Below are 15541 nucleotides of genomic sequence, written 5' to 3'. Positions count from 1 at the left end.
AAAATAATTAAAAATAAATAATAACCATTGAATGAGACGGTATGTCCAAACTTTTGACTGGTAGTGTACGTCATTGCAATGACAGGATATAATTTCCTGGTCACACAGGCTAAAACTATGAAAGTAAATGTGCATTAAAATAGTTTTGTTGCAGTTCAAAAATATGATTTTTATTTTTGAGGGCTGTGAACTGATTTTTTTGGACAAAACAACTATATTTCAACTTTTTATTTCCAGAATGATCTTATATTCACAGATGTAAAAGGGGGTGCATGTAAAGCACCCCCTATTTCCCTGTTTATTTACAAGAACTAAAACTATACTTTGAATTCCTTGAATTGATTGATAACAAAAAAACTAATATAACACTAGACCTTTTTAATAAGTTTCTTAGAGAGGATTTCCCTCTTAGCAGCTGAGATATTGCATATATATTAATGTATGTATTAACAAGAGTTATTTGTCCCACTTTTTGTTTTTGTTTTTTCTTTGTTTCCTCTTCATTGTCTCTTGGAGTATTTGATTTGTCTGAAGCATATGTCTGTAGTGTTTGTCATTGTATTTTTTACCATGTTCAATTAAAAAAAAACAAAAAAAAAACAGTTGTTTTCAAATTTGTCAAGAAGTCAGATAGTGAATATATTTATTCAACTGTGTGGTTTAAATGATGCTTTTGAAAGTATATCGGCTGTATTTTTAAATAAATGCAGAATCTGCAGAAATGAGTGTGCCAAATTATTATGCAAGTTGGTGATTAGAGCATATAACTTGTGAAAATTAAAAACTAGGCACCATTTTAAATGTTCTGTTGATTGAAAATAATAATATTTACTACAACTGTATTAAAACTTCAACAAAAACAACAGTTTTCTTTACATTTGTATACAAAATAAAACTGTTAAAGTCTTTAAAACATTTCAAATGTAAAGTTTTTCTCAAATGTCCAATATAACCTCCTTTTCTTTCAGTGAGGGTCAGAGGTCACTGGTAAACTCATTTAGTGAGGTTTCTGATGACTTCTCTGCTGACTCTGTGAGCTGTACCTTATATGGCTTTCCAAAGAGGCTCTTTTGAGCTGTATTTCTTGCCATTACTGTAAATTATCTGCTTTATTATTGACCACAAGTTCTCAGTCGGGTTGAGATCGGGTAAGCAGGTAGGCCAGTTCAGTGTATATACATATATGTTTTCTTTTTTTTTTTTTTACTTTAGGGGTGGTGAGGTTTCATCCATTTTAAATTCCCCCCAAAAAACATGGAGAGACATGTGCATTTGAGGCCCCAGCTAGGTCACACCCTTCCAGGACACAGTGTGAACAGTAATGCTTCATGAAGGTCTGTAGGCCCTTTCCGAGTGGTTTTGAATAAAATACATGACAAAGAAGAGGAGCTTTCCATCACACCGAAAAGCGTGTGACCTCCTGCTGCCAGCAGGAGGGGCTATGGTAAAGCTGAATATTTGCATATAGATGTGTTAAGCCTGGGACACTTATCATGCATGAGTGTGTTTGTCCTGAACCAACAAGCTTTCAGAAAGGGGGCCAACTTAAAAGGAATAATTACAAGTGAAAAACACCCCAAAAAATTCAAGAAATGAGACAACAAACAACACAATAGTCCCTAATCACTACATGAGTCGAACATCCATTGCATGGCATGGAGTTTTTAACAACATAAAGCAACTCCATGTCCAAAAAGAAGTGTTAGATCAGGAGCCTTCGAGCATTATGTCAGTCCAGGCCTGACCACACATGACTGGAGACAACAGAGAAGACAGGTAATCACATCCCAGCTATTTATATACCAGCATCAGATTAACACAAACTGATGTGTTCAAAGTTTGCAAATCAACTTCAGAACTTCTCATGATTGAGCAGCAACAAGTACAAAATCAAAACTTGAGGAACATACGACAAGTAAAAACTATCTATGTGAACAGAGGCGTTATCAGGCTGTTTAAGGGGCAGGGGTGAAAAAACAAAAAAAGGGCACCTCCTTTCAAACCCCTGGTACCGCGCATGCGCCAACCAAGCATGCAGCCTGTTAGAGTTGCTCCTCTTTGATCATTTTTCTTTCTGATTTTTCTTCTCTTTCTTCATCATACTTTGTCGGATTTTTCTCTGGCAGTTTGTTTAAGTTGTGACCTCTTTTGGCCTTCCGTTGGTGAGAGTTGTGAATTGTTTTCATGATGAAATCACCAACTTTAACTTTACTTGCATGACAGTTTTACTAAACTATACTTTTGTCTTTGATACATTTAAATAATAATTTAATTAGGCTGATTTTCACCTCAACAGGTGGTAGTTTAGTCATGTCATTAATCCCCTGTCAAAACTGTCAAACAAATATTGAAAGTCTTATTGTACTTTTATTTTTGATAGTGCAGGCAGTGATTTTTATATTGAAAAACACATCTGTTTTAGCTCGATCAAGTTCTACATGGTAGCATTTCACTCAAGCTTGGACTCGACACAAAGGGTTTAGACCACATCAGCATGAGCAGGTTACAATTTCCTATAAAATGGTTAAAAAAAAGTCAAATACAAATAGTATTCAATACAACTATAGTGATTGAAACAGGTTTTTTTTTTGGGGGGGGGGGGTTTCCCCAAGATTTGTATTAATTTTTCACATTTTGACAAAAGGAACAAAACAAAACAATAACCCCGCTCTTTACAGTAGAAAGACCACCGGGCACAACCGCTGGTCAACCATTCAGACCAAGACATAATATTCCACCATCCAAGCTAGGGTATCTTCAAAAACAGACAAGATAATAACAAGCAACATTGACAATAGTTACCATATCAGTAACAGAATAATAACAGTTACTAAGAATGTCTATTTGACAGCAAAATCAGCAATAGCAACACTATTACCAAAAAAAACAAATACAAAAATCCCAACAGGTTTTTAAATGTCAGATGTTCCAGAAAAAAATATATACACTACCAGTCAAAAGTTTGAACACACCTTCTCATTCAATGTTTATTATTTATTTTAATCATTTTCAACATTGTAGATTAATACTGAAGACATCCAAAATATGGAATAATCTGTTTTTGCCATAATCTGGATTACAACAGTAGTCAAATAGGGCTATCCAGTGTGTGCTAACCCTACCTCTGAACAACACAACTGATGGTCTCAAACACATTAGGAAGGCAAGTCATTCTACAAATGAACTCTTGACAAGGCTCATATTCTTTAGAAACCATTCCAGGAAACCACTTCATGAAGCAGACTGAGAGAATACCAAGAGTGTGCAAAGCTGTCATGAAGGAAAAAGGGGGCTACTTTACAGAATCTAAAATATAAAACATATTCTGCTTTGTTTAACACTTTTTTTGTGAATTAGATAATTCCATGTTATTTCATAGTTTTGATGTCTTTGGTATTCATCTAAAGTGTTTCAAATAATTAAAATAACCCTTGAATGAGAAGGTGTTTCCAAATTTTTGACTGGTAGTGTATACATCAAGAATATAGAGTGAGACATTGAAAGGACAATGGCTGTGTCATTATGGGAGAGAGGTCCCAGCTCGATTTTCAGTGTGTTTGCAGGTATCAAACTAACCTCTTTTAAAACCAAACGAACCGTAAAATGTACATTTTTTTAACCACAAACTCTTAAAAAAATATCCATACTTGACATTTATATGTTTTAAGTTTGGGTGTGATGTGTTTTAAAGCGATAGAAGAGAAGTTAAGGAGAAAAACCCCGTAGCGGAACACATTACGGCACCAGCTTGGGTAGGTTTGAATGCTTCTGTATCAAAATACAGAAATATTTCAAGCTTTCTTTAACTCATAAGTAAACAGAAACTTCTACGCCATCAACTGATGTCATTTTTTTCGCTTTAGTGCGTCCTATTTTGTGTATTCTGAGGGTTTCATTGTAAAGAGAAAACACAAGTCTCTCACTTCCACTGACACGTTGCTGGGTTGAGTTGAGTCTCTACGGTTCTCATGGTGTGTTTAAGGCCTTCGGGAAACCGGTGTTACTACTAACCAACATGGACACCGAGATGAAAGAAGTTGTTCCCGCCGAGGCTGTGCCGGCTGAAACGGCCCAAACTGATGAGCCGACCGCAACTGATGAGCCGACCGCAACTGATGAGTCGACCGCACAGGAAGAACCGGAAGAACCTGCCAAGAAGAGCAGGGCGACCAGGGCGACCAGGGCGTCAAAGAAACCAAAAGTGCCCGAGGAACCCAATAAACCCAAGGCAAAAAAGCCACGGAAGAAGAAGATCAGTCACCCGGGGAACAAGGCCGGACACGGCTCTGGAGATCTCATCATGAAATACATGGCAAATTGTAAAGACCGTAAAGGCACCTCAGGTACTAAGATCAAGAAAGCCCTGATTGACAATGGTTTCGACAGGCCTGCTACAATTAAACGGGCTCTAGACACACTTGTGGAAAGGGGGGAACTCATTCAGTACAAGGGAACTGGTGTCTCTGGGTCCTATAAGATGGGCAAGCCATCTCGTAATCTGAAGAAGGCACTGAAGATAGCAGCAAGGAAGAAAGCAAGGTCTGAAGCGGCCGAGGAGTCTTCAAAGAAGACACCCACGAAATCTCCAGCAAAGAGCCCGAAGAAGGCAGCCACCCCGACCAGGAAAGCAGCTTCCCCCAAGAAGAAGGCAGCTTCCCCCAAGAAGAAGGCAGCTTCCCCCAAGAAGAAGGTAGCTTCCCCCAAGAAGAAGGTAGCTTCCCCCAAGAAGAAGGTAGCTTCCCCCAAGAAGAAGGCTGCAGCTACCCCCAAGAAGGCTGCTGCTTCCCCCAAGAAGAAGGCTGCAGCTTCACCAAAGAAGACAGTCGCTCCGACGAGAACTACAAGGAGGGTTTCAAAGCCCAAATCAGTGAGGAAGTAAAAGTTTACTTCATCAAACCAAAGGTTCTTTTAAGAGCCCCCATATCTTACAATGAGAGCTCAAATCCTACAATAACGTCCATTATTCAATTTCTAACTAAATAAGACCTCATTTAATGTTTTATAACGTTCAATTATGTGAATGAATGCATTAACATAAAAAAAATGCATCATGTATTTATAGCATCAGAATTATTTCATTTATCCTGGGAGAAAAATTCAGTTGTTTCAGAATGCTTTTATACACAGTATGAAGAAGTCAAAATATTAATAGAAAGAAGCAATAAAATGAGATATAAATACAAATTATATAATGTAACCTGGATTAATAATAAGTATACTGATAAATACAAAAGCACCAGGAATGAAGGTCTTGTATACAGGATGGCAGGGATATTGCACAGTGTATTGCACGTTATTACACAGAGTACAGAATATAGTTCATTCATCAGAGGGAGGAGTTGTACAGTCTGATGGCCACAGGTAGGAATGACTTCCTGTGGTGTTCTGTGGTGCATTAAGTGGGGATCAGTCTTGCACTCAATGTTCTCCTGTGATTCACCAGCACGTTATAGAGACGGTGAATAATAGGTTTTGATATAAAATAACTTCCTGTGAGATTATGGCCCACACCTGTGGAACACCCTGCCTGAGGATCTAAGGGCTGCCCAAACTGTAAACATTTTAAAGGCAAACTCAAGACCTACTTTTTTAGTCTTGCTTTTAACTAAGTTTTATCTTTATTCTTAATAGTTTTTATTTATTTATTTATTTATTTATCTATTGTTTAAAATTTAGCTTATATTCTACTTTATTTATTTATGTACTTATTGATTTATTAAGAAGATATTTATATTCGTTTAATGGTTTAATATTTTAGTGTTTTATTATCTTGGAAATGTATTTTACTTTGGTTATTTTAATTTCCTGTTTTGAGTTTTAACATCTTATTTTACCTCCAGTGTTTCCTCATTAAGATATCATGAGAGCATTTCCTCAGTTCATTCAGCAACTTATTTTTATTTTTTTATTTTATTTTTTTATTGTTTTTATCACTATTGTTGCATATTGTGTTCTTAACCTTAGGATTGTGGGGTAGGTTTGGGGTCGGGCTGGGAGTGAGTGGGATCTTTTTTTTAATTTATTCTATTTGAAGTTGTTTTTATGTACAGCCCTTTGTGTTACAATGTCATTGTATGAAAAGCGCTTTATAAATGAAGTCTGATTGATTGATTATGTGTCTACATGGAATAATCACTGTAATCCATTGACACATAATTATTGAAACCAGCATTGCATCATGATTTTTGATAGATAGAAATTGAACAATGTTAATGGATGCCATTATTTATATTCATATGTAGAAAACATGTCCTCAAAAAGGCCCTTTGTCGTACAGCACAGCATACACATATTAACAGCAGATCAGACAGAGACTCTAATAATCCTAATATCTGTTATCAGTGTTGCAATAAGACCATATCCACAGACATCATAAAAATTCACAGTGCACTCTTGGTCATGTCCACAATCATAATTAAATTAAATATAATAACATGGGTGTACTGAACATTCCATAGTACTCCTAGTAGACATCCATAGTCCATGTAATTTCCAAAAAACATTTTGGTGCAGCTTCACATGAAGTTCATCATAATTTTTGTTTTACCTGTCACTAGTCTGTGCAGATTACTTCTTTTGTAAGTATATGTAAATGTACTTATTTAGTTGTGTACATACTTTTCTTTATATATGCTTATTTGCTTTTTAAATGCTATTTATTTTTTAATTATTTCTATTTTACGATTTGTTTACTTTATACTGTTTTGCACTATCTACTTTGCTGCTGTAACACTTTTTTGGACAAATAAAGGAATATCTCATCTTATCCTTAAATAAGTGCAGTGAAGTACAAATGGTTTTCTAATGAAGTGCAAACACACCTTAATATCCTGAAACCAAATGTTAATAGTAAAAAAATTAAAAAGGTTTATAAAGGAAGGAATGGTCAAACTATGATGTAAAGCATTTCCTCCAGACTGGTTAATATTTATCTATTTTTCATGAAGAATCTGTAACTCCTGATGAAAGCTGGACGCAGAGTACACCTCTTAAAATATGTTCTACCTTCAGAACATGTCAGTTTCTAGATTTCTTCTAGATTTACTTATATCATCTTCCACCTAAGATCACCTTCTTTCCTGTATTTTTTTTCCTGGTTTCTAATTTAAATAAAGGTATTTTAAAGCGTATTTCCTTCTGAATTTTTTATTATTTATATTTTTCAGATATTCATTTTTATTTTACTTTAGTTTGACTTCAAATTTTAGTTAAAATTATTAACTTATAACTTATAATTTAATATTATCAACTTATCAACTTTATACCAGTGTTACTGTTGGAGGCAAATCACTAATATAATATATTATATTATATTATAATATATTATAATATAATATAATATAATATAATATAATATAATATAATATAATATAATATAATATAATATAATATAATATAATATAATATAATAGGCCTCTTTCTTTTGTGGAGAGAGTTCCTTCCGACTTGGATCACGTGCAAACTTGAACCAATCACGTGTTGCTCGCGCTCAGCCCCGGCTATATAAAGCCGACGCTGCTCCGACTAAATCATCGTCTTATCCTTCGTCAGAGGAAAAGCTGTCTATCTGTTAAAATGGCAAGAACCAAGCAGACCGCCCGTAAGTCCACAGGAGGCAAAGCCCCCAGGAAGCAGCTGGCCACCAAGGCTGCCCGCAAAAGCGCCCCTGCCACCGGCGGCGTGAAGAAGCCCCATCGTTACAGGCCCGGGACCGTGGCCCTCAGAGAGATCCGCCGCTACCAGAAGTCCACCGAGCTGCTCATCCGCAAGCTGCCCTTCCAGCGCCTGGTCAGGGAGATCGCTCAGGACTTCAAGACCGATCTGCGCTTCCAGAGCTCCGCCGTCATGGCCCTGCAGGAGGCCAGTGAGGCTTACCTGGTGGGTCTGTTCGAGGACACCAACCTGTGCGCCATCCACGCCAAGAGGGTCACCATCATGCCCAAAGACATACAGCTGGCAAGACGCATCCGTGGAGAGAGGGCTTAAATTACCTCAACCATCAAACACACAACGGCTCTTTTAAGAGCCACCGACCTCTGTAGAAAGAGTTAAAATCCTATTACTAAAATGAATACCATGTTCTATCCAGTTTATAAAATGTCTTAATATTCAGTTGGCACATTCGAGTTAAAAAAAAAAAAGTATATATGATTTCTTCAAACTAAAAAAGTGCACAATTTTTCTCAGTTTTTCTTTCTTATGCATCAGTTAAATTAGTCATTTATACAGGTTAAATGAAGCTTGATCTTTAATCTGGCAGCATTGACTGAATCATTTTCCATGAATATTAGTTCATAAAGTGCATAACTGTATTAGAAAATCACCATTTAACATTTAATCATTAATCTTTCATCAAAGTTTTTTGTGAGTGTTTCATTCTTCACTATAACCATACCACACATCATAGTACATGTGTATGCAGATTTTAGTCTGGATTATTAAATAAAAATAGAAACCTATTCCTATGACATTAAGTAGTGTTGACAAATATTGAGACTTTTGAACATAAACTAAAAGTGTATTTATTCATTCTGGGTTTTATGAAGTTTTACAATTTCAATCCTTACCAAATACTGTAATATTGATTTAACTGTTTTATTATTTATCTACTCAGTTGTATTGACATTTCTCGCCTTTTTTTTTTTTCCAACACTTTACCCACTTTAAATCTATTTATACTTTATTTTGATGCTGCAACTTTTTTTAAATATATGTTGGAATGCATTGGTCTTCATTTAATTTAATTTTAGTTTTTTATCTTTATTATTCTTTAAGATCTTCCCCTATCTAGCCATAGTTTTATTTCTGCTTCTTTGTTTTTCATTTGATGGCATTTGTAGGAATCACGCAATATAAATTAAACTTTATTCATTGAGGTTACACCCACACATACTTTCGCATAGCAATAATAGCGATAACATTGATATCTTTCCACACATATGTATTAGTATAACACAGGATGAGCTCTGTAGTTGTAGTGGGTGGCTCTTAAAAGAGCCGTTGGTTTTCGTTGTTGAGGTGAAATCTTGTTTAACCGCCGAAGCCGTACAGAGTGCGACCCTGTCTCTTCAGAGCGTACACCACATCCATGGCGGTGACGGTCTTCCTCTTGGCGTGCTCGGTGTAGGTGACGGCATCACGGATGACGTTCTCCAGGAACACCTTGAGCACCCCACGGGTCTCCTCGTAGATGAGGCCGGAGATACGCTTGACTCCGCCACGGCGAGCCAGACGGCGGATGGCGGGCTTGGTGATTCCCTGGATGTTATCACGAAGGACTTTGCGGTGACGCTTGGCGCCTCCTTTTCCGAGTCCCTTTCCTCCCTTTCCACGTCCAGACATGTTTATCAATCGAGGTTGTTCGGTTGAAGTGTGAGTCAGTTGGGAAGGCTTGTGTTTTTAAAGCCTGTCAGCGGACGTTTCAGAGGCACACAGCTTCCTGGGAGGGACCTTTTTTTTCTGAACTCCACCTACTCTCAAATCCATTCACTGCTTTGTCCTCACATTTTCATTTTATTTCACATTAATTATACCTGCATTCTCCTATTGTAATTTTTAAATTTGTGTATACATTATATATTCTTTGCATGAGTGAGGTTCTAATTTGCTTCACCAGCGTTAAAAACCACTCCAATATGTTGCAAAAAACACAAGTTACACAAAGCTGTTTTCTATTTTTCAGCCTCAACTTTCTTATTCAGTCATTCATCCTTGTGGACATAATATCTTCAATATGTCTAACACTTCATAAGCTATCATTGTGAAACCTCTTGTACCATGTAGAGGACATTCTAGCTGTCTTCATAAGGTATAGTCTGTCAGGGTGTTCTTATCTCTACAACAATTTTCTGGGGACAATAGATATGATGTAAGTTGCCACATGGGCATCTACTGTTTTTCTTTTAAGCATTCAATGTCTAATATGAGGAGACTTTTGATCAAGTAGCTATACAGTAGACCCCCTATAATGAACATTTTGATTCTCTTTTGTTGTACAATTTTGATTACATATTAATTGTGTCATGTATAGGGTAGAACACAAGATACCTCAGTTTGTGAATGGAGGCTCAGCCATCTGCTTTCATGTGGCGAGGGGATAGAAGAGCAGAGTGGAGATTATAGATTTAAAAAGTTTAGTTATTACATTTATATATGTACTGATTTTGCTTCAGGGTATTATCTTTTTTTACCTGCGGTTATTCCCAAACCTCAGTAGTGTCATTCTGACTGTCTTGAGTTAAAATGTGATTATAGTCATTGATAAGGTTACATAAATTCAACAATGTGCTCTTGAACGTGTCTGACTTTGCAAAAAAGGATAGGAACAGGTCACGGGAATTAACCTTTTTATTTTAACAGTGCAGTTATATAGCATTGATAAATGCTAAACAAGAATCCTTGGCTTTTTACTTTTTTACTCTTTTATTTCCTAAATTGAGCTCTTACTATTCTTTCATTGATTTTATTTATTGCGATATTGTGTATGAATAAATTGTATTTTAATATCTGTACAGCACTTTGGTCAACTGAGGTTGTTTTAAATGTGCTTTATAAATAAAAATAAATAAATAAATAAATCATATCATCACAAGGGACATAAAGTTGGCAGGGCATTTTCTGTCAGGCCCCCACAACTATGGAACGCCCGCCCTACCTGAGGAAGTGAGGTCGGCTTAAACAGTACCTGCTTTTAAATCACTCTTAAAAACGTACTTTTATAGAAAGACCTTTTTAGTATAAATTGGCTGATTTTAATGTTTGTTTTATTGGCTCAATTGTTTTACTCACTGCATTTTTCACACACTCTTAAGTCAAGTCAAGTCAACTTTATTTATATAGCACATTTAAAAACAACCAGTGTTAACAAGATAAAAAGTACAAAGTACATGAAGACAACAATAAACAACATAACAGGATATTACTTTCCTCCTCACGGGGAGAAGGCCAAAGAGAAGAGATGTGTCTTCAACAAAGATTTAAAACATTCAACAGTGGGGGCCGATCTTAATTGGAGTGGCAAGCCATTCCAGAGCTTGGGGGCCGCTGCTGCAAAGGCTCGGTCTCCCTGGGTTTTAAGGGGACTTTCAGGCACATCCAGGAACAGCTGGTTTTAACAGCTCAGGTCCTACAACTAATGTTTTTCCTTGCTTTTAATGCTATTTCAATCTCCCTGTCTATTTGTCACCTTGGTCTGAAGCACTTTGTATGTGTTTTGAAAAGGTGCTATATACATTAAATTATTATTAATACAATGAGGTACATAGTGACCCATGTGTTTGTGTAGACTGTAATTAATGATATTCATAACAAGTTCCAGATAAGGGAATGACATAGGGTTGGTTATACAAGAGGTTGAGTCAGCACCTCTGTTATTCAGCATGCAATATTTGGGTTCACACAGGTCTGCAGATTGATAAGGAAATCTCTTTAGTTGGGGTAATTGAAGAAGCCAATCATGAATGGCAATAAATAAATAATATTTATATTTAAACATGAGAACTCTTCATTGGGTTACAATTTAATAAGGAAGATTGTGCTCTTGCGTTTGGAGTGAGTGGCTCTTAAAAGAGCCTTGGTTTCAGGGTTTATGCAACAGTGCGGTTTACTTGGTCTTAATATTCATTTAGTATTTTTTACATCTACAGTGTCCAGGCACATACAGGTTAAAGGGGTATAGAATACATTTATTATAATAAAATTAATTTTTTTAATAGTCATATTATGACTTGTCTCAAAGTGGTTAATAATACCAGAGCTTCATATACACCTTGGTTATTCATCATGCAATCATACATGTGTCGATCTGTTGCAGTCATGAATGGCATCACGGTCTCTCTGCACCACACACCTCTATTGTGTAACAGTTTCATAAAGGAGGATTGTGCTCTTGAGTTCGGAGTGAGTGGCTCTTAAAAGAGCCTTTGGTTTGGGGGTTTAAGCAGCCAGGCAATTTACTTGGAGCTGGTGTACTTAGTCACAGCCTTGGTTCCCTCAGACACTGCGTGCTTTGCCAGCTCGCCGGGCAGCAGCAGGCGGACGGCGGTCTGGATCTCCCTGGAGGTGATAGTGGAACGCTTGTTGTAGTGGGCCAGACGTGAAGCCTCAGTGGCGATACGCTCAAAGATGTCACTCACGAAAGAGTTCATGATGCCCATCGCCTTGGAGGAGATCCCGGTGTCGGGGTGGACCTGCTTCAGGACTTTGTACACGTAGATGGCATAGCTCTCCTTCCTGGTCCTCCTCCTCTTCTTGCCTCCCTTGGTGTTAGTTTTTGAAGCGGCTTTCTTAGAGCCCTTCTTGGGTGCGGGTGCCTTTCCTGACATGATATCGATATCAAGTTAGCGAGATAACTAACATGACTGACACTGGCAGATTTTAAACACACAGGATGCAAATGACTCTGCGCTGTCTCCACTCTGCGATTGGCTGAACCGGCACCACGTGACTAAATGTTGAAGTCAAACCATGTAGTGTCGGTTGGACTTATCTGACTGTAGATCAGCGGTAATATGACAGAGAAACGGTCACATGAGACGGAGTCAGGAAGTCTCAGGGCGTTTATTACCTTTTTTTTTCTTACCCATCAAGCCCTCATTCCACATCGGTAATAATGTGCTGACTAAAGACTCTAAATAAGACTCATATGATATGACATACATGTGCAGTATTTTCATTTCCGGTGCAAAACCTTGATATCCATGTGTCATATTGTAATTTATCCCATTACATATTTTATTATTACATTAATTTACTACATGTGCACTCTGGCGTTGGCCAATTTACCTTATTTAATGTATTTAAAAGCTACTTTTATACCTTTCCTTGTATAGATAGTATTTTTATTTAGAATTTTTGGATTTGTTTTTATATTTATTTATTACCCTTACTGTCTTGTTGTTAAATTGTAATTAATGATATTCATAACATAATTTCCAGATAAGGGAATGACATAGGGTTGGTTATACAAGAGGTTGAGTAAACACCTGTTATTCAGCATGCAATATTTGGGTTCGCACAGGTCTGCAGATTGATACAAGGAAATCTCTTTAATTGGGGTAATGAAGAAGCCAATCATGAATGGCAATAAATATAAATAAATATATATATATATATATATATATATATATATATATATATATATATATATATATATATATATATATTTAAACATGAGAACTCTTCTTTGTACTACAATTTAATAAGGAAGATTGTGCTCTTGAGTTTGTAGTGAGTGGCTCTTAAAAGAGCCTTGTTTTAAGGGTTTATGCAACAGTGCGGTTTACTTGGTCTTAATATTCATTATATTATACTGTCTTGTTGTTAAATTACCATACACATCATACACACACAAAGGCTCTGTTAAGGGCCACTCGCATCCTGAAAGAGTTAGAATCCTATTCATATATTTAATTTAAAGCCATCCTTATATTCCATCTACCTGGTCTCGTAAGATGACTTGATATTTAGTTAGCACAATCAAGTTTTTAAAAAAAAATCATTAGTTTACTTTTTTTACAAAAATCTGAGCATTTTTTTTTCTTTCAGTACATGATTAAACATATAGTGATTTTTTTTTGCTCACATTAGTGTTGACAGAACTTCAACACCATGAATGTCAACATGCATTTCAAATTATTAGAAAGCTTTGCCGAGGAAAATTAAAATAGAGGAATATACTCTTTACATTCTGTGATACATCCGTTAAATTAATCATTTATACAGGTTAAATGAAGCTTGATCATTTATGATATCCACACATTGTGCCATGGACTTGAATCATTCCCCAAGAACATTAAAGTGCATAAAATACTTTGATTAGATCATCACCATCCTGAGATAACGAATGAACATTGAATTCAACTTTTATCATTAATATAATTTTAATGTGAGGGTTCGACGTGTGGTAGTTCTCGTTCATCAATCACATGTCACAGAACCAACCAATGAGAGGCTAGGATGACCGACCTCCTGATACATGTAATGAGAACTACAGAAGTACATTCAGCATGTTTTGGTCCCAACTAAACGACCCTGTAGAAGAAATTCGAAGATCCTAACTACAGAAATAATAACTTACATAGACTTGTAAGTAAAAAAACGGAGTTTGCCGCTTGGAAACGAGCCGAGTCAGAGCTCGGAGCTTGTTCAGCCCATAGACTGTATTAAATAATACTGAACCCCTCCTCCTTTTTTCATTACCTGCACAAATGTGTGCTAACAAGGAGCTTAGGAGGGAGGCATGCTAGTTGTAGGCTGTCTTAATAAACACAAAGGTCGGTTTTACTCCCCACGTCTGCAGATTTGAAGATCTAGTGGATGATTTTTATTTATCATGGATAAGTGCTAGCGCTAGTTAGCATAGCCACATAGCTACATGTTCGTAGCTGTGTACCAAGACACACGTCGACATACGGACAAATAAAACAACAAGAAACACTAAATCTGTGACCAATCCTTCAGAAAGGTCCTGCTACAGGCGCCTCTCCGTCAGGATCAGATTCTGGATCAGATTCAGAGGGTTGAAGTAACGTGATCTCTGAGCAGCAGTGTATATTCAGCCAACATGTAAACATTAGATCAGGGGTGTCCAAAGTACGGCCCGGGGGCCAATTGCGGCCCCAGGTCCATTTATTTATGGCCCCAAGCTTCCATCTTAAATTTTGTTATTTATAGCAAAGAAATTAATCACAGTTTCTTTCTACAAACAAAACTAAAGTCAATCCAGAAACGTCTCAAAAAGCTTCATATGGACTACCTGTCTAAAGCCAAAGCTCTGGGAATTCTGCAAGGCAGCAATAAAGAAGAAACATAAGGACTCTTAAAGTTGACAAGTTTTCAAATTATTGTTTTTATCATGATGTGAAAATGTTCTTGATGAACACTAAAACTTCAGAAGACACAAAAGAGGACACAAGACAAGATCAAATTCTGAAATTGTGCAGAAAAGGCAAAATTTGGTGCATCAAAAATGTTCAGAACTCAGGAAAATAATTATTTTGTTCTTAAAATGTTGCCTGCTTGTCAGAAAGGTCTTAAAAACCACATAAAAAAGAAGTGTGATGGAATCTAGATCATGATCCTGCCATAGGAAAATAATGATACAATACTTTTCCCACATTGCCGGACCCTAATGAAAAACATTTTCCTTCAGAAGAAGATAACATTTGCTCATGTGTACATGGCTTGTGGAGAACTGAAGACTACCTAGTTACTGATTTATTGAGACAAAATTTAAAATGATTGTTATTAAATGAATATTTCATATATAACTTTTGGGATTCCTAAGTCTCAGTAGGAGCCACTAGCCCTGAGGTATTCTGACAACATCATATGTGGCCCTCTTTGAAAAAAGTTTGGACACCCCTGCATTAGATCAACGTGTTGGACAGCCGAGGCACATCCACTTCATGAGGGGGCGTGGTCAGAGAGAAAACAGTGTTCTGAGGAGGACTGAAGAAGTGGCATGCCAAAATCTGATTTCAAAGTGTTTTTTTGAGCATAAACTTTAAAGACATGTTTTGGGGACCACTTAGACCAATAT

The 15541-nt window shown here is 36.7% G+C and overlaps 4 protein-coding genes across 4 annotated transcripts; 2 read left to right on the top strand and 2 right to left on the bottom strand.

The window, feature by feature from the left end:
- The first annotated feature begins 4015 nt into the window (after nucleotides 1-4015).
- LOC117805432 (histone H1-like) lies at nucleotides 4016-4965 on the top strand. Its single transcript, XM_034674162.1, has one exon. The coding sequence runs from the start codon at nucleotides 4016-4018 to the stop codon at nucleotides 4877-4879; it is 864 nt and encodes a 287-aa protein (XP_034530053.1). The 3' UTR covers nucleotides 4880-4965.
- Nucleotides 4966-7552: 2587 nt separating this feature from the next.
- Nucleotides 7553-8093, top strand: LOC117805263 (histone H3). The gene has a single exon (XM_034673941.1). The coding sequence runs from the start codon at nucleotides 7576-7578 to the stop codon at nucleotides 7984-7986; it is 411 nt and encodes a 136-aa protein (XP_034529832.1). The 5' UTR covers nucleotides 7553-7575; the 3' UTR covers nucleotides 7987-8093.
- Nucleotides 8094-8978: 885 nt separating this feature from the next.
- On the bottom strand, nucleotides 8979-9358 carry LOC117805268 (histone H4). The gene has a single exon (XM_034673945.1). The coding sequence runs from the start codon at nucleotides 9340-9342 to the stop codon at nucleotides 9031-9033; it is 312 nt and encodes a 103-aa protein (XP_034529836.1). The 5' UTR covers nucleotides 9343-9358; the 3' UTR covers nucleotides 8979-9030.
- Nucleotides 9359-11535: 2177 nt separating this feature from the next.
- LOC117805266 (histone H2B 3-like) lies at nucleotides 11536-12332 on the bottom strand. Its single transcript, XM_034673944.1, has one exon. It carries the CDS (start codon nucleotides 12321-12323, stop codon nucleotides 11952-11954), a length of 372 nt encoding a protein of 123 aa, XP_034529835.1. The 5' UTR covers nucleotides 12324-12332; the 3' UTR covers nucleotides 11536-11951.
- Nucleotides 12333-15541: the final 3209 nt, after the last annotated feature.

This window comes from Notolabrus celidotus, chromosome 21 (genome assembly GCF_009762535.1).
Source record: "Notolabrus celidotus isolate fNotCel1 chromosome 21, fNotCel1.pri, whole genome shotgun sequence".
NCBI lineage: Eukaryota > Metazoa > Chordata > Actinopteri > Labriformes > Labridae > Notolabrus > Notolabrus celidotus.
This window is presented reverse-complemented; position numbering and strand designations above follow the sequence as displayed.